The sequence below is a fragment of the Trematomus bernacchii genome, unplaced genomic scaffold, assembly GCF_902827165.1.
Source record: "Trematomus bernacchii unplaced genomic scaffold, fTreBer1.1, whole genome shotgun sequence".
NCBI classification, from domain to species: domain Eukaryota; kingdom Metazoa; phylum Chordata; class Actinopteri; order Perciformes; family Nototheniidae; genus Trematomus; species Trematomus bernacchii.
The window spans coordinates 3,932,904-3,957,503 of record NW_022987839.1 but is presented as its reverse complement, the minus strand read 5'-3'; the positions used below and the strand labels follow the sequence as shown (position 1 = coordinate 3,957,503).

Sequence of the window (24,600 nt, the reverse complement as noted above, 5' to 3'; positions counted from 1 at the left end):
ACATCTTGAGTGATTGTCATTAATAAAGTTTTTCAGTTCAATAATATTAATAATCATAAACGTACGACAACTCATTGACTAATTGCCTGAATTGTATTGGCAGCCCGTGATTCAACACAGTGTGTTCCCTCTTCAGTTAGCAGTCCTTTAACTTAGTCACCAACATATCATACATGTGTTCATATGTTTAAAGTGGACCTATCATGCTATATTTGAATAATATAGTGGAGGGCCATACCTATATAAAGCATATTTATACTTTTTTTTTTTCAAAATACCAAACAGATCATGCATTTTAGCCATGCCTCATTTTGCTCAATTTGACCATTTCTAGCTCTGTTTTAGCAAGGGCTGATTCTGTGAGAACAGCACCACCTACAGGCCTGGCATATGTACTACAGCGATTCCAGCGCTTTCGAACGGCAATGGCCGTGGCCGTCTCCTCCTGATTGGTGGAGTTGGCCCAATAGCCGTAGCGCCACTGTCCTGATGTCAGGAAACGCGCCATAACTCCACCTTCAATGCACAGTTGTGATTGGTTAATGATCTGTTGAAATGACTCATCAGCTTTTTTTGCAGTTTATGAATTCTGAAGCTCTATGGCTATGGGCTGCCATCTTGACTCAAAGGACATTATGTATTGACTCCTCTTAGACAATACTGTGACAAAAATGTAATTGTTTTACTGTTCGGGAACTTGAACGGGCGACCCTACGATTCCCAGTCCAAGCCCCTACTGACTGAGCCAATGCCGGCAAGAAGAAGATCATTGGATTGAACGTTTTTCTCTATTTTACACACACTTTAACGACAGGCTTCGAGAGTAACAGATTACATGTTGTTACGCCCGCCGCCTCCCCGGTCCTGTTAATTCTGTTTTGCCTGTGTTCTATGCAAATGAGCTGTGCGGTTGCCATGACGTCATTGGCTACCCATCTCCTGGTCCGCCCCCGAAGACTGTGATTGGAGCTGACGGGCGCTCCAATCCCAGCGCACACCTTCCGGAGGGACGACAAAGCCGCTGGACAACGATCAGTCGGGAGGCTCTGCTGTGTGAACAGACGCCTCTCGCTACGTGCTCTTTGTAGACAAATCTGTTAACTGTGGTTAACTGGTGTGTATTCCGTACTAGTATTGTGTCTAGATTAGTTTAGCATTACGTTGACTGTTGTCCCCTATAGCTGTGTTTTCTAACAGTCTCTTTTGGTTAGCTTGTACCACTTTGACAGTGAGGGTTCTTTTGTTGCTTTTGTTTAGTAGTATCTATTTCTTTGTATTTAATTAGGCTCCTTTATTAGAGTCCTCCCTTTGTTGATTCCTCATTTAACCCTGCGCCCTTTTGGCCTTTTAGTTTGTTCCAGGCTGCTGCCTGCCTGCCTGCCATTTTTGTTACACATTATTTAATAAACTCATTATAATGATTACCAATTCCAATGGTGTGTGTTGCATTTCCTCATCCCCTAGTGGGGACGTAACACATGTAGTGAAATTAATGTTATTGTGTGCACAAGATTTTACAGTTTTTACCCTTAGAGTTAAAGAAATACGTTGTTACTGCTACATAACAACAAAAAGGGGGGATTATAAGAATGATTACAATGTTACAATACATTTTCAAGTAAAGAAGTATATATTATGACGCTCATTCTCACACAATACTGTACATCACTTCAAGAGTCTCACAACACCGAGTCTCGAGTGAAGCCAAAGCTAATCTTCCTGTACATCATTGTTGCCTGTAGTTTAAAGAAGTCATGAATTTAATGGAAAATTCTCCAGCATTTTGTGTTGAGAGGAGAACATGTGAAACAACATTACCGCCATTGAAATCTTTGCCTTCCAGCTGTTAATATATAATCATTTTCCAAGAAGTCAACATTTAATTCAAAAAAGAATTTGCAGGTTAATGATTTGTAAATGATGGTTTTCTGTGGTCCACTTCATATAGGTAGCCGTGCTTAGATTAATTTAGGACACTTTCACTCTTCTTCTTTTTAAAATAAATGTACTTTTAAATCCAGTGTATTCTTTTATGCAGTCGCCAATGCAGTTGCACCAACATTGATTTTGCTAAGTGACTGTACCTGCAGGACTCTTTCTTTTTGAGGTAGTTTCTTCATGGTCTGAGGCACTTACTGTAAGACGCTTCTTGATAAATGTGATGTAAGTATGTCATATAATGTGAGTGTATTTCATGTATTAATTGACAGCTCAGTGGGTGGACAGGTGATTTGTTACAAATACTGTGAAAGCTCTTAATTAATATACTGCAGTGAACTTTAAAAAAGCATATTATGTTGGTTGTAAAAAGAGCAGCGGACCCATTGTTGAAACTAAACAAACTTATTTTTGTTTATCTTTTTCGAAGGTTTTATTAAAGGGCCCATGTCATGGCCATTTCCACTGATCATAATTACATTGTTGAGGTATACTAAAATAGATTTATACTGTGCAATTTTCCAAACTCACATTGGTTTCGCATACAGCATCTCTGTCAAGCATGTGTATTCAGCAGTATTCACTTTCTCCACTAAACGACTCGTTGGAGCTCTTGCCCCCCCCTCCCTGTGAGCCTAGTGTGCTCCGATTGGTCAGCTCGGCCACTCGTTCTGATTAGTCAACCACCAGAGAGGCTGCGCCCATGTCAGTGCTTTTCCCGGCTGCTCTCAGCGTAACATCAGTCTTATCATGGCGTCGGTACAGCGGTATATTTTATATACATATATATTTTTAACTGTTGTTATAGAAGAGTGTGACGGCCCCAGGGCCTTTGTCTTACGATGGGGTGGAGCTGAAGAGGGTAATCAGCACGATCACGGACACCTCCGGACACTACGGCCCCAGTCTCTCTCCAAAGCGGCTGCAGGAAGACTAACTCGGCGATCCTCTCAACCACCTATCTTTGCATTTACCACAATAAATGTGCCGTGGTTTTGTAAACTCGTGTATGTCTCCTTGTCTTTCCGTTGTGGCCTACGAGCTACTCTCATAACAAAGAGTAAGTTATTTTTACCCGTTATAAACTACTACTGTTTGATGAGAAATCAAATCATGGTTTGCTATATATGAATTCAGGGAAGAAAGGATAGGCCTACTAAGTATTTCCATTAAACTTTATTTTTAGAAATGTACAAAATGAACATAAATATACATATATACACGGTATATCATCCATTCCTCCTCCTCTTGCCTGCGCACAGCCGGTGCGGTGCGGTGCCTTTTAGCACCCTCAGTAGAATCCCTTCCCCGTCATGGATTGTCCGCCAGGATCTGGCTGGACGAAATCAAATGCAAATCACAAAATATTAGAGAAACTTAGTTGTTTTAGATTCGTTAGTAGTAGTTGTGTAATGAACAGCTTGCCTGCTAATATGCTAACCTAGCTTTGTTTACCTTGGTAGCTAACACGATATGAACGTTAGCTTGGAGGAAAGGCAACTATAATGCAGTGTAATAAAACTACTATGAACAAAAGCTAGTGGTTCATATTAGGCTAGCAATAACGTGTTTATAATTGCAATCGTATACGGGTATTCTGCTACCATACAATGTAACTTGCATGAATACATTGTTTTGCGCTAGCATACAGCTAGCCTCGTTAGCTACATGCAGTATATGTACGGTCACAATGTACGGTAAACCGGAGTATACTGTATGAGTATTCCGTGTGTGTGACTGCAGACATTCTCCTGCCATGACAAACATGTAAGGCCATCTGCTGACATTGTAGTTGATATATTTAAACGCTAGCAACGTAGCATCACAAAAATGTTTTTCTGACCAAAACTAGCTCAAGCTCCGTGTGTTAGATCGCTACGCCAGCTATAATGTAATTACGTTTCGCGACTGACCGGCAAATCACCCGCAGTATACTGTCAATAGGTATTTTGTGTGTGAATGCAGACATTCTCCTGCTATGAGATACATGTATGCAAGGCCATCTGCTGATATTAGAGTTGATATATGGAAACTCTAGCAACTTAGTTAGCACAGTTAGCACTGTGTCAATGGCTTAGCAGTCCAACACAGTTTACACATTTAAACAGTCTTGTTTGATAAATACACAAATAACAATGCAAACTTACAGGTTGTATACCCAGATCTTCCCCTGCTCCAAACGGTCCAAACAAGCTGTGCATATCCGGCCTCAAACTGGGCAATGTTTTGGAAGCTTTCGTCTGTGAAATGCCGGTTCTTCGAACCTCTGGAGGAGGAACACGCCGCTGCTGGTGTGGCCATAGCTCTTCGGGATTGGTCCATTTCGTTCCGGGTACCGCATGACATCAGGCGGTACCCGGAACTAAATGGAAGACTCAAATGGGCAGTGACGTATCTCCAACGAGGCGTTTTGGGGAGGTATTTTCTGTGTTAGAGTTTTACTCGCTACAGGGTGTACTTTGAGGGTTTTGACTCTGCACACCGTTTACATGCATAAAAACCTTCATAACACACAAGGGGACGGGTAATAACCGGAAAAGCATGACATGGGAGCTTTAAAGCCTTATTGTATTTATTTGCATTGCATTGATATTGATTTGTCCCAAAAGTAATAGAAAGTAATTTGTTTAGGTTATATGAATATCAGATACTTACAGGTTACTGATGGTTAGGTCATTAGTAAATGTAATGGAACACATTGTCAAAATTAAGCTAGGTGGAACAAACAAATAGCCTCACATGATCTTTAGTCTTTAGTAGAATCCAAAAAAATCACAAACATATGTAATGTAATGTATGTATGTAATTTGTTAATTTGCATTAACACATAATAGATAATGAAACATATAGGAACAAAAAAGCTTTACTAGATGTTGCATGTAGAAGAAAATGCTTTAATTCAAAAAAATGTACAGTAAACAAGCATAAAACAAATAAAAATGTTATTTGTGTTTTTTTGAAAACCTCCGTAATCTGAAGGCAACACAATGATTTTACCTACAAACAGATTACTTGATATAATCATTGGATTAACAAGAACATTCAGCATTTTCTTGAAAGCTGCCTTCTGTGTTTTCCTTGCAAAGCATCAAGATTTAGCCAATATGAATTGTCATGTAGATACATTGTAAGTGAGAATATTTATATTCATGTTTGCTACTTCTAGCCTTGAGGCCGCACACTTTTGTTGTTGAACTTCTACATTTCTTGGTGTGTGGTTTATGGTGTGTGGCAAAATTGATTTGAAAATGTTTCGTTTGGAAATAATTTGCAACCCCTAATCTTTCTACGTACCCCCTGCAATCCCCCCAACTACCCCTAGGGGTCTCCGTGTCCCCGGTTGGGAACCAGAACTATGAGTTTATTTGTTCTTGTTGAGCTTCTCCATGAGATGAACCGTGATGACAGCAGACACCATGATGATCAGACCCACAGAGAACACACACGTCTTCACCAGGCACACAGATAACCCCTCTGGATCTGAAACACAACAAACAGAGAGTTTCATATCAAAACCGACACAGAGATCCAGACTGAGACGCACAACTGAGTGGAAGCAGCAAATCAGGTATTATTCCTTATTTTTGATAGCAGTTTGACTACTTTACAGTTTGCAAGTACTTTGAGTCCTACATTGTAAAATACTTGTGAAATACTTGCACTGCAAAGTGCAGTTGAGTTCTACAGACTGTCGATATGCATCATGCATTGTAAAACGGCATTTTGCGGTTTAATGTTGATTTAATGTTGATTCTGTTCCTCAAATATGCAGATATTGTTGTACTTGTACAAATATTCAAGTTGAAAGGTTTATATAAAGGTTCTACATCGGTTCTGTATATGAGACAAACAGCACATTATATGCGTAAAACATGATCTGAATTCATCTTGTATTTTAAAGTTTCTTCAAATTGAATTGTTGTAGTTTTAAGTTCACATTTAATACCTGCAGCCTGACAGAGTGGGTTATTAATTCGCAAATAAGTTTTGTTAAACTTTAAATTCCAAACTGTGTGTTATTATCAGGAAGTAGTTTCTCTTTCAGTCTTACCAAAATGTTTGGGGCAGACATCTTTGATTGTTTTGGTGTCGTTGGTCCAGCTGACATGGTTGCTATGGTTACAGATGATCGAGCCACTTGATTGGTCGACCTGGAGAAAAGTATCAGGGATCCCCTCTGACCGCTCTCCTCCCTCCTGACTGCAGGTTCTGGTGTCACATGTGAAAGTGCTGTTGATGTGAGAGTCCTGTGAGCTGCAGGTCACAGTGAAGCTACAGGAGGAAGAGTTATCAGAGACAGAGCTCACTGTGAGGAGAGGGAGAGACACTCGATCTGAGGAGGGAAGAAGCAGGTGAAGAGTTTAGAAACAAGACCACAGAAACTCTATCAGTGTTTGAGAGGTTAACAAACCTACCTTGAACTTTAATCTTGTATTTAGCTGCTTCTGTTACGTCTCCTGAAAGCTTTGCCACTACAGCAGTATAAACTCCACTGTCTGCCTCTTTGAGATTCTTCAATTTCACAGAGAAATTGTTCACAAGAAACTCAATCCTTCCAGCATAATCAGGAAATACTATTGGATTGTTGCCAGGGTTAACTGTTAATACTTTTTTTTTTTTATTAAATGTCCATGAAAAACTAAAAACATCCTGAAGAACATCAGCTTTGGTGACATTCAGAAGCACATCCTCTCCCTTCAGCACAAACACAGTCCCAGACCTGATCCCTGTAAAACAGTAGACACATCATACAGTAAATATCACATACAATATACTGTATGTGTTTAGACACTTGTAACAATTCTGAATGTTACTATATTTGCGTATATTGTTTATGACAAATATATGATTATAATCAAATACTAACTTAACATTCAACCCAGTGACCGTAATAGTCATAGCCATCATAGTTTAATAAGTGAAGAACATTTATTTTTTGCCCACTTGTCTCTCCTTACCTTTAATATGGTCAAAACTCTTCTGTAAGTAAACAGACATGTAATAATAAACATATTTGACCATTCTTCTCCTGCTTAGTTACTAATAACTCTTGACACAATGTGTCCTGGTATCTGGAAACTCAGCCCCGAGGATATCACCGAAAAATGTATATATTTTCAAGTTTTTACACTGTCTCCTCTGAAAACATGGTACTTTCTTCCACGTCCTTCATTTCCCGAGTCTCACCCACACACCAATAAAGCTCAAAATAATTCACATTATAAAAACGCCTAGTTCAGTTCGATGGTTATTTCCTGAAAATATTTTATTTTTCTTCAAGCTCATTTTTAAATTGTTTTATTGAAAAGTATTGGCTTTTAATTCTTAGAATTGCGAACAATTCTTTAGTTTGCTTCATAATTTCGCCTAAAAAAGGCTATTTTTGAAGAATTGGAAGATGAATTAATGCAAACAATTATTTTTTTTTACTACACATTAACTAACTTTACAAAACTAAGATCACAGGGATGCTGGTTATTTTTCATTTTTGTAATAAAACCGTTTTAAGTGTAAAACTGTTTATGTTTACTTGTGTATCTTCTTTACAAAGTAGATTAATTTAATTGAAATATGATTGCTTAACTGTGGCTTTTATTCGTCCCAATTCATGGAGTTATGGTTAGTTGATAGATTACTAGAACAAAGGAAGGCTATTTCTCACTGACATATGTATCACTTATCGCAAGATAGAAATCTGAAATAACTGTATGGTACTACTTGCATTAATCACACTAAAGACGTCTATTGCTGCATCTGTTAACATTTGATCAGACAGGTTTTTACCTTGTGCCTCAGTGCAGACCAGCAGCCCCAGAATCACGGAGATGAACATGACAGTCTCTGCTCGGTTGCCCTGCCTGAATACACAATGTCACAGGTTATGGTGTGTGTCCTGTTTTGATCTAACACACCACCAAGTCCTTTTCCTGTAACAACCACATAACCTTTTGGCTTTTATACCTTTTTTTAATTCAAACGTTTGTCATGAAAGCAGATTTTAATGTGAAAGTCAATTACAGGATGATTAACAAGGAACTTTACATTTCAGTTGGTGTATGTTGCACCAGATGAAGCAAAAGATGGAAAAGAAAACATTGCTTTACTTTAACTCTTCTAGCTGGTGTCCTGCACAAACAATCATAACCACTTCCTTTCTCAGAGCTCTGTGTTTCTCACCTTTTGCATTTTCCCATGACTGCATACCAAACTAAAGATACCTGCGGTAACATGTCAGAGATATCTTCACACAGCACATATTCTGCACTGGCAAAACAAATAACTAACCATAAAATAAGGAAGGCCAGTCTCATGTTCCTTATACAGGCCAGGGCTTTTTGTTGTTGTTTTCTCATAAAATACTCTACTATGACTTTTCAGTGACATTCTTTACGACATATTTAACTGTGACTTATTTTATGATTTTATACCATTGCACTTTTTATGGCCCACAACACCAGGACATTTTATGGCAGATGATAATAACAGGACTTTTTGTTATGACAATTAACAGGACTTCTTAATGACACACTTTACAATGATATATTATGGCAGACTATACTTTGACTTGTTTTAATTAGATCTTGCTGGGGGCAGACATCTTTGATTGTTTTGGTGTCGTTGGTCCAGCTGACATAGTTGCTATGGTTACAGATGATCGATCCACTTGATTGGTAGACCTGGAGAAAAGTATCAGGGATCCCCTCTGACCGCTCTCCTCCCTCCTGACTGCAGGTTCTGGTTTCACATGTGAACGTGCTGTTGATGTGAGAGTCCTGTGAGCTGCAGGTCACAGTGAAGCTACAGGAGGGAGAGCTATCAGAGACAGAGCTCACTGTGAGGAGAGGGAGAGACGTGATTTATATCTTCCTGTGCACATGTCAATACATGTTCTCTACTCAAAAACAAGTCCCTCATGTTCAAAGTGTAGAGGTGTCAAAGTGAGTCAGTCACATTGTGGTCAGCATGAGACATGAGCATGACTTTAGTGTGATCCCTAGATGAGAAGTGGGGCCTTTTCAAACCTCAATGTGTGTGTGTGTGTGTGTGTGTGTGTGTGTGTGTGTGTGTGTGTGTGTGTGTGTGTGTGTGTGTGTGTGTGTGTGCGTGCGTGCGTGCGTGCGTGCGTGCGTGCGTGCGTGCGTGCGTGCGTGCGTGCGTGCGTGCGTGTGTGTGTGTGTGTTAAAGCAAAATTATTTGGTCAGATGTGTGGTGGAAAATAAATGACTGCTCCAAAAGAGCTTTGCAGATGCATATAACGAGTGCAAGCTCACATAAGTACATTTTTTAAGTACAAAATTCTAAGGTTTTATTTGTCATATGCACAAAAGCCTTGAGTCCCAGGCTCCTCATACAATGCAACATACAATAAAAACATACAAATGAAATACATACAATTGTAAAATAGACAAATGATGCAAGTGAGGTGCAGGAATAAGAAACATAATGTAAATATAAGTTAGAATAAGATCCTACATGTAATTCCCAATTTGTATTGTACAATTATATATTACATAACATATGACAACAATTATAATTGCATTTCAAATAGTTTATTTTGTCTTGTTTTGCAATTATGTAAGGACCAGAAACAATTCAAATGCGTATGTAAAGTCACGTCTTGAGTGGGTTATATTTGTGAATATACTACGTTTTGCCCTGTGGACTAACATAGGTATTTCACGTTTTTTTGTGAGACTGGGTCTGCTGCACTTGTTCGGGTCAGCCAGCAGGAGGCAGCAGATACAAATATTCTTTCAATTGCAGAAGCACTTCCTCTGTGAGTATTTATACACCTCATTTATCATTTGTATAGTGCCTTTCGTGCAAGTTGAAATATAAGATGCTTAAGTTTACAATATAGTGTCAATACAACAATACAATGAACATAGCATTGTAAAAGGAAAGCTAGATAAGATATTAAAATGTATTTTATGGGGGTAAAGATCAAGACAAAGACAAGACTAATCTTTAAAGATTTTTAATTAAAGTATTTAACATATTGTGATACCATCGAGCATAGGGAGCTGTCTGACAAGTAATCAGGCTACATTCTGCACAAGCTGTGTGTGTGTGTGTGTGTGTGTGTGTGTGTGTGTGTGTGTGTGTGTGTGTGTGTGTGTGTGTGTGTGTGTGTGTGTGTGTGTGTGTGTGTGTGTGTGTGTGTGTGTGTGTGTGTGTGTGTGTGTGTGTGTGTGTGTGTGTGTGTGTGTGTGTGTGTGTGTGTGTGTGTGTGTGTGTGTGTGTGCGTGTCACATTCTCAGGACGGCTGTTATTTCCCGTGTGAAAGCTTCAGTCTTCTCACCTGAAAGATAAGCAAAACTATTTGGTCAGATTTGTAGTCAAAATAAAAAATAGAAATCTTGAAAAAAGCTTTGCAAGTGCGTATGAAGACAAGTTGTTATAAAAGTAAACATAAGTCCCAGGCTCTTCCAACAACGCAACATACAATAGATAACATAAAACAGAAATACATCAAATAGTTTAATAGACAAATGTTTCAGGTAAGGTTGAAGAAGAAGATTCAACTTATTGTCATTACGTAGTACAGGTACTATGTAACGAAACGGTTTCTCTGCATTTGACCCATCCTAGTAGGAGCAGTGGGCGGCCATTATGTACGGCGCCCGGTGGTGCAGGAATAAGAAACATTTGTACATATACTGTAAAATAGAATAAGATCCTACGTGTATTTCCTTATTTGTACTGAAATATTATAGTATATAACAGATGATGTTTGTGATATTTGCATTTTAAATTTTGTATTTTGTCTAGTTTTGCAATTCTGTAAGGATCCAGAAACAATTAAAATGCTTATGTAATGAAACAATCTAAACTTTAACGGTCCACAATGTGCTTTTCCCTCTTTATTTTTACTCTCAGTCTTAAATGAATGATCCCAAGAGGCATGTTAAGTAAATAAAGAAAGGTAATCTTTAAGATCAAATCAAATCTGAATTTTGTTAATGATTAAGCAGATTTTTGCTTTTCACTGATGACAGAAAGCACCACAGCTCACCTCAGATTTACAGTCTGTTACTTCCTCCTTTGAAAGGTTATTGATAGACTGAAAGGTCACAGACAGAAACACGGTGCAATGATTCTGTCGAAGAAGACGATTGAGTGATGAGCCCAATAAACAGGGTTTATATGGGCCCAGTTTTATAGAGACAGACTGAACTGAACAGCAACGTCACATCACAGCATTATAGATGGTGTCACTTATCTTTAAAAACAACTAGGAATGCGGCAGACAGTCTCACGGAGAGATACCGCAGGTCCTTCCTTCCTGCAGCGGTCAGACTATACAACCAGCACAACAACACAGACTATAACACCCCTTGCTGTTAAATACCAACCAACAGTCAATTCAAGTCAGTCAACTTTATTGTCAATCTCAAAATATGTTTGTACACACAGAAAGATCGAAATACACATCCCACAGTCCCGAGGTATAACAAACGCACACATTAAAATGCAAGAACACTAAAAAAATTACAAAAAAAACACAAAATAACCGTTTAAGTAAGCAGGATATATACAAAAAAAGATAATGTGTATAGTGCAAAAAGGGAGTGCAAAATGGGAGTGCAAAATTATGTGCAACTATGTGCTATATGTGCCATATATATATATGCCGTTAATAACTCTACAATATATACCTGGCTGCTAAATCCTCAGAACTGTTACAGGATGTGTATTTTGTAAATTGTGTAACTTTGTATTTTTATTATATTTTTTATTATATCATAATTTTTTTTTTACTTTAATACTTTTTAATGCATGTAACATATGTAACATTAAGCTGTCTGTGGCTCTTTTTCCGCTGTAACAACGTAAATGTCCCCTAAATGTGGACTAATAAAGGTATTCAACATGGACTCCAGGATACTCTGCAACTTCTACAGGTGCACCATAGAGAGCATCCTGACGGGCTGCATCACGGCCTGGTACGGCAGCTGCACCGCCCTCAATCGTAAGGCTTTACAGAGAGTGGAGAAAACTGCACAGAACATCACCAGGACATATCTGCCATCCATGGAGGACCTTTACTCCCAGCGGCTCAGGAAGAAATCCCTCCGGATTATAAAAGACCCCCATCACCCCAGCCACAAACTGTTCTGCCCACTGCCATCTGGCAGGCGGTACCGCAGCATCCGGACTAAAACCACCAGACTCAGGGACAGCTTCATCCCACAGGCCATAAGACTGTTAAACACCTGCACTGTGGAAACAACATCTGTTAAACACCTGAACTGTTGAAACAACATCCACAATATTCATCTGGCTGCTACTTAAAAATTATTTATCTATTTACCTAATATGTCATATTTCAATGACTTGCATATAGACTCTTATTGCACTATTTCACTATTTCACTTTTTTAAAGGGGACCGATCATGCAAAATGCACTTTTGTACGTCTTTTATACATGAATATGTGTCCCCGGTGTTCCAGGGAACTCACCAAGTGTCAGAAAACACAACCCTCTCTATTTTCCTCCATACCCAAATCTCTAAAAAAGGGGCTGCAACGGATCTGATAAAAACTGATCCAGATTTGAACACTGTCCTGACGTCAGGACGGTGTCGCTACGGCTATTGGGCCAACTCCACCAATCAGGAGGAGACAGCCACGGCCATTGCCGTTCGAAAGCGCTGGAGACGCTGTAGTACATATGCCAGGCCTGTACATGGTGCTGTTCTCACAGAATCAGCCCTTGCAAAAACAGGGATAAAAAAGTGCAAATTGAGCAAAATGAGGCATGGCTAAAATGCATGATCTGTTTGGTATTTTGAAAAAAAAAAAGTATAAATATGCCTTATATAGGTATGGTCCTACACTATATTATTCAAATATAGCATGATAGGTCCACTTTAAACAATTTTTATTCTTGTATTTACTATTTACTTGCACTATATTTTTTCTGTTTATCTGTGTTTTGTGTTGCACTGTTGGAGAAGCTTCTGACACGAGATTTTCATCGACATAACTACACTGTAGCTATGTTCGTTTGACAAATAAATAACCTTGACCCTTGACCTTGTATTCTGATTCTGATTCTGATTCTGATATCCACTGCTGCAAAACATGAATGTGTGAATACAAATGTCTGTTCTGAAATTAATTAAACTACTAACCAGGTATGTCTTTTCACCTCTTGCTGTAACATGTCACAACCTCAGGGATGGTCTCATGTTTAACAGAACTCAGAGGTGCTCTCAGATTCCCTGCAGCACATTCAGGAACTTTCTCCACCTGCAGAGAGCTGGTTCCTGTTGTAGAGGCTCGGGGCGATACTGGTGAGGATGCCACTTGTTGACGTGAGTTTAAAGGCAGCAGAGAAGCACAGCTGGCATCATTTTACGATTCAGAGTATTTCACATTAACCTCTGGAAGACTGAGGGACATTCATACAACCTTTTAAACTTCAGCCCCTGTCATATATGTACAGTGTTTTGAGGCAGGTGCTGAGGAAACTAAAAAGTACAAATGTTTAAGTTCTCACTTAGATTCCTTGAATATCATAATGTACATTAAATATCATACAATGCTTAAATTCACATTGTTAGAAAGGGATGGTAATGGCTAACTAGAAGCTAAAGCTGAGGCTAACGTGTCATTGTGATTTATTCTATGGACACCAAGGAAGTCTGTTACTAATTTTGTTGTAATCCATCCAATATTTGTATCAATAGTTATGATATGTCAATCTGTAGTAATGGACAGACAGGTCGCAAACCAACCCATGTCCATAGCTTGAGCCACAATGCTAAAAAGAATAGGTTAAAAAGCTCACTGCATGTGCCTGTGATCAGAGGATCAGGTGGTGCAACACAAAAAGATGACCTAGTTTGTTTCCTGACAATAAAGTTAAATACCATAACTCAATAAGCATTGTGTCTGTGTGCACACCTACACAGAAACAAGTCATGAAGACAGCTTCTAGGTCAGTTTACAGCTTAGAAACTGCAGGTAAAAAAATGTAATCCTGCCTTTTGATGTGATTGTATTTAGATCTGCATGATTTGGTTTGATAGTACCTCATCACAGAGCAGTGTTGTGCAGGAGAAACATTAAACTTGCAGATAAAAAGAAAGGTTACAAGGTTTGCCTGCAGTGTTTGAATAAGTCCACAGATATCAGATGCACTGAGAACAACTGTGGTATAGTGTGCAGTACTAACTAGTCAAATTAAAGTAAGTCAATAACGTTTTGCTACGGACAGTTGGCCAAAACAAACTTTTTCCTGAAGGCCAAAATAGCTTTCCACCACAGATTGTCAATCTTTGCAGATTGACAATCTGTCAATCTGCAAAGACATAAAAGTTTGTATGGGCTCTGGGTTATTTTTTTTTGTTTACTCAATTCACATTTCTTCCTCTCTAATTTGTTTGCAGGCTGAGGGCAGCAGGTTTATGCCGGCGCTCCGTGTAAAGGCAGAGAAGTGTGTGAATACTAATCAGCAGTTACATAACATTTTGTAACAGAACACTGGCTGCTCTGTGCGGCTATCACAGCAGTTACTTTAAACAAAAAACACACACACACACACACACACTCACACACACACACACACACACACACACACACACACACACACACACACACACACACACACACACACACACACACACACACACACAGACATTCCAGCGGTAGAAAAACAAGCCAGAACATTTGTTTAAGTACTGTATTTTAATATAATTTCAATATATTTAAAGCCTTTAACAGTCAAACAACTACATACATTAAGTGAATATAATGATTCATAATATAAAATACAACTGCACCCATATCAAGAACATTCTGTATGACAAGGTTTATTTTTTAGAATGATTTGGTGCCAATACATCTGCAGCTTTACTTAAGCACCATTGTAAATACAAAACTTCCTCTTGGGTTACTTTTACATGATGGCATTGTTAATTTTACTCTAAATGATCTGATGACTATTACTTTGAATACTGATACCATGCACACAGAAACACTCTGTCCTTCTATCCATCTATTACTCAATCTGTCTTAATGTCCACACTTTGAGTAGAGCAAGACGTCTCAATACATATTGGCATTTAATTCAGTATGGTTGATGATTTAATTTCAGTCTTTTGTTGGCACTACAATGATGTCAAATTTGCCATGGCGAGTGTTATGAACATAGATGATCTCAAAAGGATAAATTGTGATGTGTGTAGTCCTTGCCATGTTTATTTGTGTAGCACTACAATCAGGCTAAAATGTACTAATGTAATGTACATACCCAATATCCAATATGTCAAACCTCCACTGTGAGTAAATGTCATCACCTGAGAGGATGACTACAAATTGGTGGAGCACTTCCACCGTCCCAAGGGAGCAAAAAGGTTTTACTTTGAATGAAACCATCACATTTTCTCACCATTTTAGCTTTTCAGCCATACTGTCCTTTTAAAATAATCAGTTAAGGATGAATTTACTTTTTCCCCCAGTTTTTAACTGCCTCTTACAGTACATTATAATTATTTTGTAAAACAATCTTGTTTGTGCTTTCTTTGTTTCCACCCAGCACTTGAATGTCTAATGTAAGTGTTATTGGGTTAATATCTAGAAGGACTTCTCTGTTGCCACTCGTGTGTTTAATGGGACATTCCTCTGTGTAGTGCTAATCATGTGCTTGTCTGAAGTGGTGGAAGAATTATTGAAAACAAAAAACTAAGTATCAAAAGTCCTACATCGAAAACGTCACTTGTAAAAATGTGTTAATAATGTGTACTTAAAATATACCAGAAGTATTCTTTTTGTAATCACTCAAGGTAATTTCAATCCAAATTAGACATTTGTTTCATTGAAAGTGGAAAGAGATTCATTTATTAGTAAATTCATAATTTTCAAACTAACATTGTTCAAAATATCTTCTGAAATGCACTGTTTACTTGCTTGGATATAGTAGGGGGTTTTACATGTTCCCTTACTTTCAATAACAAATCACATCTGTACACAGCTTTCTAAGAAATATGTATTCATATGTTATTATTAGAAAGCGAGTGAGCAGTGAATCACCAGATTTGAGGTTGAAACTAATTTAATTGCTTCCTTTTTTTTGTCTCCTACTGGGAGATTGCATCAGCATCAGAGGCAACACGACCACGTTGTGAGTGTAAAGAAGAAGCGGCATGAGGCTTTCAAGTACTGTAGGAAATTATACAGTTAATGCAGTTCAGCGGCCACGTAGGCTGAATAACGAAATAAACAGAGTAAAAGGGGAGACATAACAATTGATGTTACTGAAGTGTCTGATTTTAGAACTGTACAGTAACAACAACTCGATATGTTTTAGCTTATGTGTGTTTTGGCATTTTATTGTTTTATATAAGCTATATTTGCGTTATTGTAATCATGACGATTTGCACTTAAGCCAATCTCCTCTTAACATGGAGGACAAACCTGTTTCATATAAGCTTCAAAGTATCTGAAAATGTTTTATACAATATCAAAACATCAGCAACTTAGAAATATCGTATTGTCTTTATACGCTATTGATCTAAGTATCTTTAAATTGTAAATAAATATAGTAACTTGTAACTTTATGGACAAATTTCATTTAACTGTATTTCTTTTAATTTAATATTTTAATTTAGTTATAACATATCCTGACTTTTATCTTATTTGTTTTTCTTTGCGGTTTTTCTTCTTAATTTATTTCAGTTTTGAATTGGTTATATTTGTAACCATCACTTCAACCTGTTTGATGTGTTTAAAATGTGCTCTATCCCTCGTGTTAATTTGTCATCATTTCCTTTCTAGACATAACCGTCCCTCTTGTTTTGGTGGGAACTCCTGAACGCATCATTACATGGTGTACAGTTCCGAGCGCATCAGCTGCGCATTGGAACAACGCCTGCATCTCGACCAATCAGAGCCTCTGTTGGGCTGTGACGTAAATGGGATGTGTCTGCCGCGTGGTAAAGGAGTCAACCTAAACCTAAAAACCGGTGGCTCCATCAGGAAACCCGGATAACCAGAGAGACTCAATTTAACTCGGATCAACCTGCCGACTGTATCTGCTCCATCATGCTGTCTGTGTCCGAGTCTTTGTGTGGGTGAGTTCATCTTTACTACAATATTACTAATCCTTGAATGCATCACCATCGCTTATATAACAAAGGGGGGTTACATGTGGAGACTGTAAATACTTCAATGAATCACTAAAAGCTACATTTCTGCCAAATCCCTAAAGAAACAGACAGGATATGTACCCAAACTTCTTATTAAAAAAAGCATGAGAAGCGCGCGGGATGACTCGCTCACGCTCCTGGGAATAATATTTCTATATCTCCTCAATAATTGTATTTGTCTTAGACCAAGCGGAAGTGATTAGTTTCCGCTCCAGAGTTAAATCGTGCTATTATGAAGTAGTAACGCAATAATAGCGCGGAAGTCTGAGCTCATAGACAGGACGGAACAACCCACACTTTGCACATGCGCTCCACCGTGACGTCATTTCCAAACCCCCCCCCCCCCCATTATTACTCACTGAGAGGGGTCGCGGTTTGTGCTGCTTTGACTTTTATTTGTGCACCTCAGCGGAATGACCAAGCCACATTATGTCCAGCTGCACAATGACACACAACTGAGACAGGCTGCCATTGTGATTCCAGTTCCGCTGACTAGAACACATTCAAAATAAGATAAAGACACAAACTGAGAGGTTTCATTAAAATAGCATTATAATAAACAAAGCTCAGGAGCCCCACTGGAACAGACTCTTTTGACTCTGCGTTACATTATCGCTTTCCACACCCATACTGTAAACATTACACACTCTGTATATGTTGCACATTTATCCTCTTTAAAAACGTCACAGCTCTTCCACTTTAAATTCTGATATAATAATAATAATAATAATAATAATAATAATAATAATAATAATAATAATAATAATAATAATAATAATAATAATAATAATAAATGGAATTTATAAAGCGCCTTTCACGCACGATATACTGCACATATTTTATTTATATTATTAAATTGTCGTATTGTATTACCTTGTGTGTATATTTATATTTCTCCTAAATGTTTTTATTTTATTTGGCTGCTTCATAATACTTTTATTAATATTTAGTAATAATGGTTATTTATTTGCTCAATTTTTACAACTTAGTGCATCTTATTATGTTTGCAAACTCAAGCACTCAAAACCCCAGTTTCAGTTTATTATCACATATAAGATAAACAAAAAAGTGAAATCTGCAACAGAGATGCTTAAACTGGGAATCATTTGGCATTTTTGCTTTAAAAATTGTTGCATTTATTTGTATTGTGTATATTAAAGCTTATAAACAACAAGAAATTGCGGTAAAGAATGCCAGAAATGCACTTCACTAATATTCTCTTAACATTTGATTAACTTTCTTAATATAAATTATTGCTAAACCTGAATTAGCGGAAACACTTCTCTTATGTACATGACAGTTGAGTGTTTGAGAAATTCTGCAGACTGTTTTCATCGTGGAGGTGTGTTCAGGTCCCGTGTTCATCACCTGAGCGTCACACATTGTTTGCACAATAATGCTTCACAGGACATTTAACACCACACACACAACATGTATTTACTTGTGTTACGTGTGGTACGTGAGGAAATATAGCCACTTCCAGTAAGTATATGTATTGTCTGTTTGTAAGGTATAATTAAGTATTTTGGGACAAAGTGTTGATGTTATTATATGATAATAATTGGTTAAAATAAGAAAAAGTACATGCTGTAAAACCTCCACCCAATCCCATGCCTGAGGGATGAATTCAAACACAGCCTGAAGCCAGATGTCCACATACTTTTGAACATGTAGGTGTGTGAAAATGACAGAACATTCACCAAATCTTCATGCATGCATCCAGGCATTCACACACACACACACACACACACACACACACACACACACACACACACACACACACACACACACACACACACACACACACACACACACACACACACACACACACACACACACACACACACACACACACACACACACACACACACACAACCTCCAATGTCAGTCTCATGTGTTGAAAAACTGCTCAAGCTTAGTTGATAAAAAAGGTTTAGTACATTAGTAAATTACCTTTGTTTTTCTGCCTCCCTCAGTGAGAGCTATGAAGAGTGCCGGGCGACAGCTGATTGGCTGCTGTCCAACACGCAGGTGCGGCCGACTGTGGGGATCGTGTGCGGCTCAGGCCTGGGGGGGCTGGCTGAGATGCTGAAGGACCCGCAGTACTTCAAGTACTGCGACATTCCCAACTTTCCCAAGAGCACAGGTATGCACAGCTGGTACTCTCATGTGTGTGTGTTGTTTTGCGAGCTCCAAGTAAAAGCATTGGATTGGTCACTAACTGTGTGTGTGTGTGTGTGTGTGTGTGTGTGTGTGTGTGTGTGTGTGTGTGTGTGTGTGTGTGTGTGTGTGTGTGTGTGTGTGTGTGTGTGTGTGTGTGTGTGTGTGTGTGTGTGTGTGTGTTGTGTGTGTGTGTGTGTGTGTGTGTGTGTGTGTGTGTGTGTGTGTGTGTGTGTGTGTGTTACAGTGCATGGTCATGCTGGCCGCCTGGTGTTTGGAACGCTGAAAGGAAAGCCGTGTGTTTGCATGCAGGGTCGCTTCCACCTGTACGAGGGATACCCCATCCAGAAGGTGAGTTTGTTTTTTACACACCAAGTACACTAATACTTTACAAGTATGTCATTTAAAACAGCTTCCTGAAGTAAAAGACAGAATCATTTTTGATCTACATGTACTAAAAGCATCAGAAGCAAAATAACTTGTTGAGCACATTTTAAAATGGAAAGTTCGGCAGTCCAGTGGTTTCCAACCCCACGAAAGAGGCACAAAATAGGGGTGGTGAGGTGATGAATGGGGGAGAAAGGAAGAAAAACGAATGTTCTGCAATGCAAATTAATAATAATATTTTGGACTTTTAAATTATCTTTGATATTGTTAGGTGAAATATTGCATTTATTTGGGATTCAAACAGTTATTGAATCGGAAAAGAATTGAGGGAAAAATCTAAAAAACTCCCAGACCAGCCACTGGTTCAGTATTTAACTAATTATAGTGTTTAAATTAATCATATGTTGTTTCTTACCTATTTTTTCCCTATGAAATATAGTGGAGTAGAGGTATAAAGTAATGTAAATCATTATACTCAAGTCAAGTATGAAGTACCACGAATCTTGTACTGAACACATGTCCCTCAAAGGACACATTGATCATTTTGGTCATTTAAATCCTTGTATCAAAACTCTATGTCAGTTTTACAGCACTTTGGCCCGATCAAAAATCGCTTTTAAATGTGCTTTATAAATAAACCTTGATTTGATTTGATTTGATTTTACAGACTACTCCTTATTTCACACCATTTAAATAAATTGGCTATTTAAATGTAGTTAACATATCCTGCCTTTTATCTAATTTGTTTGATTTAGTTTTACTTAATCTAGATATTCTGTGTATGGGTTATTTTATGTGAGATTTCCCAGAGATCATCTGTAAAATTCTGCGTACTGTCGACTGCTTGACTTGCAGATTTAGAAACAGAAAACAGATGTTCCAGGAATACGCATTTTGCATTCGCATTTCTATTTCCATATCCCTATCTTTGTTTTAATCGATGTTTCATACATTGCAGCGTTACAACCCTAATGCTGACTTCTGCACAAATGAATAGGATATTGTGATAGTTACAAAAGTTACTGCGTAGAAGAGATGATGGCATTCAAAATCCAACAGTGCAACAAACAATATACCTAAGATATAAGAAAATAAGAAAATAGTGCCACAAGTGTAAGAGAAAAATGCAGTATTAGGTAAACTATATACAGTACATGTAAAATAGAATAAGATGACTTGCAGAGGAATAAAATACTGCTTATTGTAATAATATATGAATATATGGACTGTAAACAATGCTATCAACATATGTCATGACACTTCACTAAGCGACCTTGGGTCCCCTGAAAGGCGCTATATAAATGTAAGTTATTATTATTATTAGTACTGAGATCAGGAATGAAACAGTGGTAAAGCTTGTGGGATAAAACTGTCCCTGCGCCCTGGGGGTCTTGGTCTTCTTGCTGCGGTGATGGTGGGTCACTGTAGTGAGTGCATGTGTTCACATTACCTCGTGTTCCTCAGATCACGCTGCCCATGCGGGTCTTCAAGCTGATGGGCGTGGAGACCGTCTTCCTGACGAACGCAGCAGGGGGCCTGAACCAGGACTACAAGGTGGGGGACGTCATGATCATGAAGGACCACATCAACATGCCGGGGTTCGCTGGGAACAACCCGCTGGTCGGGCCCAATGACGACCGGTAGGTGGAGGAGAGGGAGGGGTCGGTATTTACAACCAGTATTTTAGATTAGATTAGATTTACTTTATTGACCCTAATTTGTGAAAGTGTTTTGTCACAGCAGCATGTAAACAAGGCATTGCACATCATGTAGAAACCAAGTTGAAAAATAATAACAGTAGAAAATAAATATATGTAGATTATCTATACCAAATAATACATAATATAAATATACAAATACAGTTAGAAAACTCTATAATAGACTATCCTGCCACTAACAAAATGTGAACAAAGAGTATTATTTTTCCATCAATTGCATCATTTTGTAACACTGGAAACAACCTAATCCAAATGGAAATCTTACCCTCCTGCCTGAAACAGACTAGCTAATGTAGAGTCTGATCATCAGTATTACAAAACCATTTTTAGAGTATTTTTCTTTATTTATGGCTGGAAGATGTAAAAAATGACATTTAAAAAAAATCATCTGCCAGTCATCAGCTCAAAGAGGCCAGGAAATCTTTTGCATAAAAAACTCCCTGAGTCTTCTAGCAATTTCAAGCAAGCATTAGCAGCTCATTCAGTGTTCGAATGACTCAGCAGGATACAGTTATGCCCTCCCCCTCCATATTTTATCAGCATATTTCCAGTCTCCCACACAAGACTGCCACACTTGAGCACTGTTGTGGCATCGAGCTGATGTCAGAGGGCACAAAGACTGCCATTGTTCTCAAAGGCTGAAAACTGTCTAACAGAACTTCAGAGCATAAGCATCAAAGCATCATTGAACGTCAACAACAGGAGTTTACCTCTCTTTTAATATTACAAATCGTCCCTACAGAGTGTTGGTCATTCACCAATATGAGAAACTTAGTGTGCTGCTTTTTACCTGAGTCATTGGGGGGGGTTTCAGTACTGAATGGCCCAGTTGTGGATTGCTACTGTCTAACAGAACTTCAGAGCAGAAGCATCAAAGCATCATTGCAAGAGACGTATACTTTGTTTGCATCCATGAACAACAGGAGTACTCTGTCTCAATATTACAAATCTTCCCTGCATAGTGTTCACAAGTCTTTCCTTTAAGACATTCACCGGTCTCAGAAATGTAGTGTGCTGCTTTTTACCTGAGTCATTTGGGGGGGGGGGTTTCAGTGGTGAATGGCCCAGTTGTGTGGATTCCTACAGTCAATTCTGTCCTCCTTCAGGTTTGGGGTCCGCTTCCCCTGCATGTCTGACGCTTACGACCGAAAGCTGCGGCAGATGGCCCTCGACGTGGCCTCAGAGCTGGGCTACAACGACTTCTTCAGGGAGGGGGTGTACTGCGTCGTGGGGGGTCCGTCCTTCGAAACCATCGCTGAGTGTCGCATGCTGCACAAGCTGGGTGCTGATGCTGTCGGTAAGAACCAAGTCTGCTTTACACACACACCTTTAAGAGAGGACCCTTACCTCAACCATTGCATTTACTTGCTTTAAGAGAGAGTACTTTCTGTGAGTTAGGGTAATAAGGAGAAAAAGACCTTGAAAGCTAAGTATTAGGAAGCTTTAAAGGGGGCACCAAAACAGATTAAGTGTACAATTTATTTAAAATATTTTCAACTGTTCTTCATCACAAAGCCCTTTTTGACTCATCCGTCATCTATGCTCTCTTCAAAGCCACCAGACTTCATTTACAAAAACAATGATTTATAAGTTGCAAAATAGTTTAACCTCAACCGGTTAGTTTGTTTGGGTTTTTTTCTGTTACACAATATGACACACTCACCTCAGTTATTGTTAAATAACTGTCGCATAGGTCAGATGTCCTGAAGAAATGGCTGCCTGACGCAGTCCTTTGTGTCATTACCAGAAAATGAGTCACAGGATGGTTACAAATCTCAGCTTTAAGTAACTTCAACGTTTTTATAATGCAACATTACTGCTGAGGCAGGATGTGTCTAGCCCAATATTGCGACAAAATAGCTTGTTTATTTTCTTACATAAGAAATACACTGAGATATACAGTATATAGAGGAATAACTACCTTGTCATTAAAAGTATGGCAAAATCTCTGATGGTTTGCAAATGTATATATTTAAACCCAAGTTTTGTAATGTAACATCTGTGTGTCTTGCTGGCTCATTAAGAGGGACAGACTAAACATTTGGAAATAGAAAAGGAAGAAACTAATTAATTATAATAATAACATTATTTATTTTATTTGTATTATCATACATTTTATATTTTGCTGCATGTACCTGTAAAGTTCTTAACAAATAATCTGAGGGGAATTTCTTGTTGTTTGTAAAGCACTTTGAGCTGCACGTGTTGTATGAAAGGTGCTATATAAATAAAGCTTTATTATTATATCATCAAACGCATCTACACGGCACGGCACACAGTATTAGGAGCAGTGGGCAGCTTTATCTACTAGTTAGGGGTGTGTGAAGGAGACAAACTGGTACCTCTTATTGTCCCAGTCCACACTCAGTACTTGGTCCGGTTTGGATCTTGAACCCTCCTGATCCCATGCCAAATCCCTACAGCCTGAGCTTCTGCTGCCCCTATTTGAAGAACACTCAGAGATCTTTACAACGCCTCACCTCCTCTCTCTCTTCTCTCAGGGATGAGCACCGCGCACGAGGTCATCGTTGCGCGTCACGCCGGGATGCGCTGCTTCGCCCTGTCGCTGATCAGCAACCGGGCGGTGATGGACTACGACAGCAAGGAGAAGGCCAACCACGAGGAGGTGCTGGAGACGGGCCGGCTGCGGGCGGAGCAGCTGGAGAAGCTGGTGACCACCATGGTCGGCCGGCTGGAGCACAACAACAACGACTCCTCCTGAACACATTCCCAACTTCATCACTTTAACTCGTCCTAGATCAGCTGTTGGGCTCGGCGAGAGGTTATTTTAAAATGCTTGTTACTGTAGAACGAACAAAAACTGTTTGGGTTTACTACTTGATAAACTAGTTGCTATTTCACTGACTGTTACTTTAAGTCAGGGGTGTCCAAACCTTTTTCACCGTGGGCCACATACAGAAAAATATACGAAGGGCTGGGCCACTCACTAGAGGTGAGGTATTTTGCCTCATAAGTTAAAGGTGTAGGTAAGTTTGAGAAACCGGCTCGAGATACACTTTTTGTCTTAACATCCCGATAGCAATGAATATCTTAAGAGCTTTGACAAAAATCCATAAAAAATGTAATCAGTGGAAGCCGTAATACTGTAAAAAGCACGACCAATCATTTTAGCCGACCCGGCTAAAATAACTAGATGGCCTACCTGCCTGTCAGCCTTCCATCTGTGCACAAACTTATCTCGTGCCCTCATTGGTCATGTGCGCGTTCGTGTGTGTTGGAGG

General features: G+C 38.8%; 2 protein-coding genes across 2 annotated transcripts in view; one reads left to right on the top strand and one right to left on the bottom strand.

Annotated features, from left to right (window-relative positions):
* The window catches only part of LOC117500161, a 60,990-nt gene extending 53,180 nt beyond the window's left edge, over positions 1-7,810 (bottom strand). The window contains exons 1-3 of the mRNA XM_034152894.1: positions 7,723-7,810; positions 6,354-6,665; positions 5,990-6,271 (exon numbers count right to left, since the gene is read on the bottom strand). Of these exons, the coding sequence (XP_034008785.1) occupies positions 5,990-6,271; positions 6,354-6,665; positions 7,723-7,771 (643 nt within the window). The 5' untranslated portion in view covers positions 7,772-7,810. The remainder of the gene's footprint in view (positions 1-5,989; positions 6,272-6,353; positions 6,666-7,722) is intronic.
* A 9,074-nt stretch (positions 7,811-16,884) lies between these two features.
* LOC117500075 (purine nucleoside phosphorylase-like) lies at positions 16,885-24,276 on the top strand. Its single transcript, XM_034152773.1, has 6 exons — positions 16,885-17,018; positions 19,070-19,239; positions 19,501-19,604; positions 21,105-21,280; positions 22,465-22,655; positions 23,860-24,276. Exons 1-6 carry the CDS (start codon positions 16,990-16,992, stop codon positions 24,078-24,080), a joined length of 891 nt encoding a protein of 296 aa, XP_034008664.1. The 5' UTR covers positions 16,885-16,989; the 3' UTR covers positions 24,081-24,276.
* Positions 24,277-24,600: the final 324 nt, after the last annotated feature.

What these genes read in the sequence shown, in the direction of transcription:
- LOC117500075 (XM_034152773.1), top strand. Translation starts at nt 16,990, where the DNA reads ATGCTGTCTGTGTCCGAGTCTTTGTGTGG. An exon ending in AGGGATACCCCATCCAGAAG is followed by an intron (nt 19,605 to 21,104) that starts GTGAGTTTGTTT and finishes CGTGTTCCTCAG; the next exon opens with ATCACGCTGCCCATGCGGGT. An exon ending in GCTGGGTGCTGATGCTGTCG is followed by an intron (nt 22,656 to 23,859) that starts GTAAGAACCAAG and finishes CTCTTCTCTCAG; the next exon opens with GGATGAGCACCGCGCACGAG.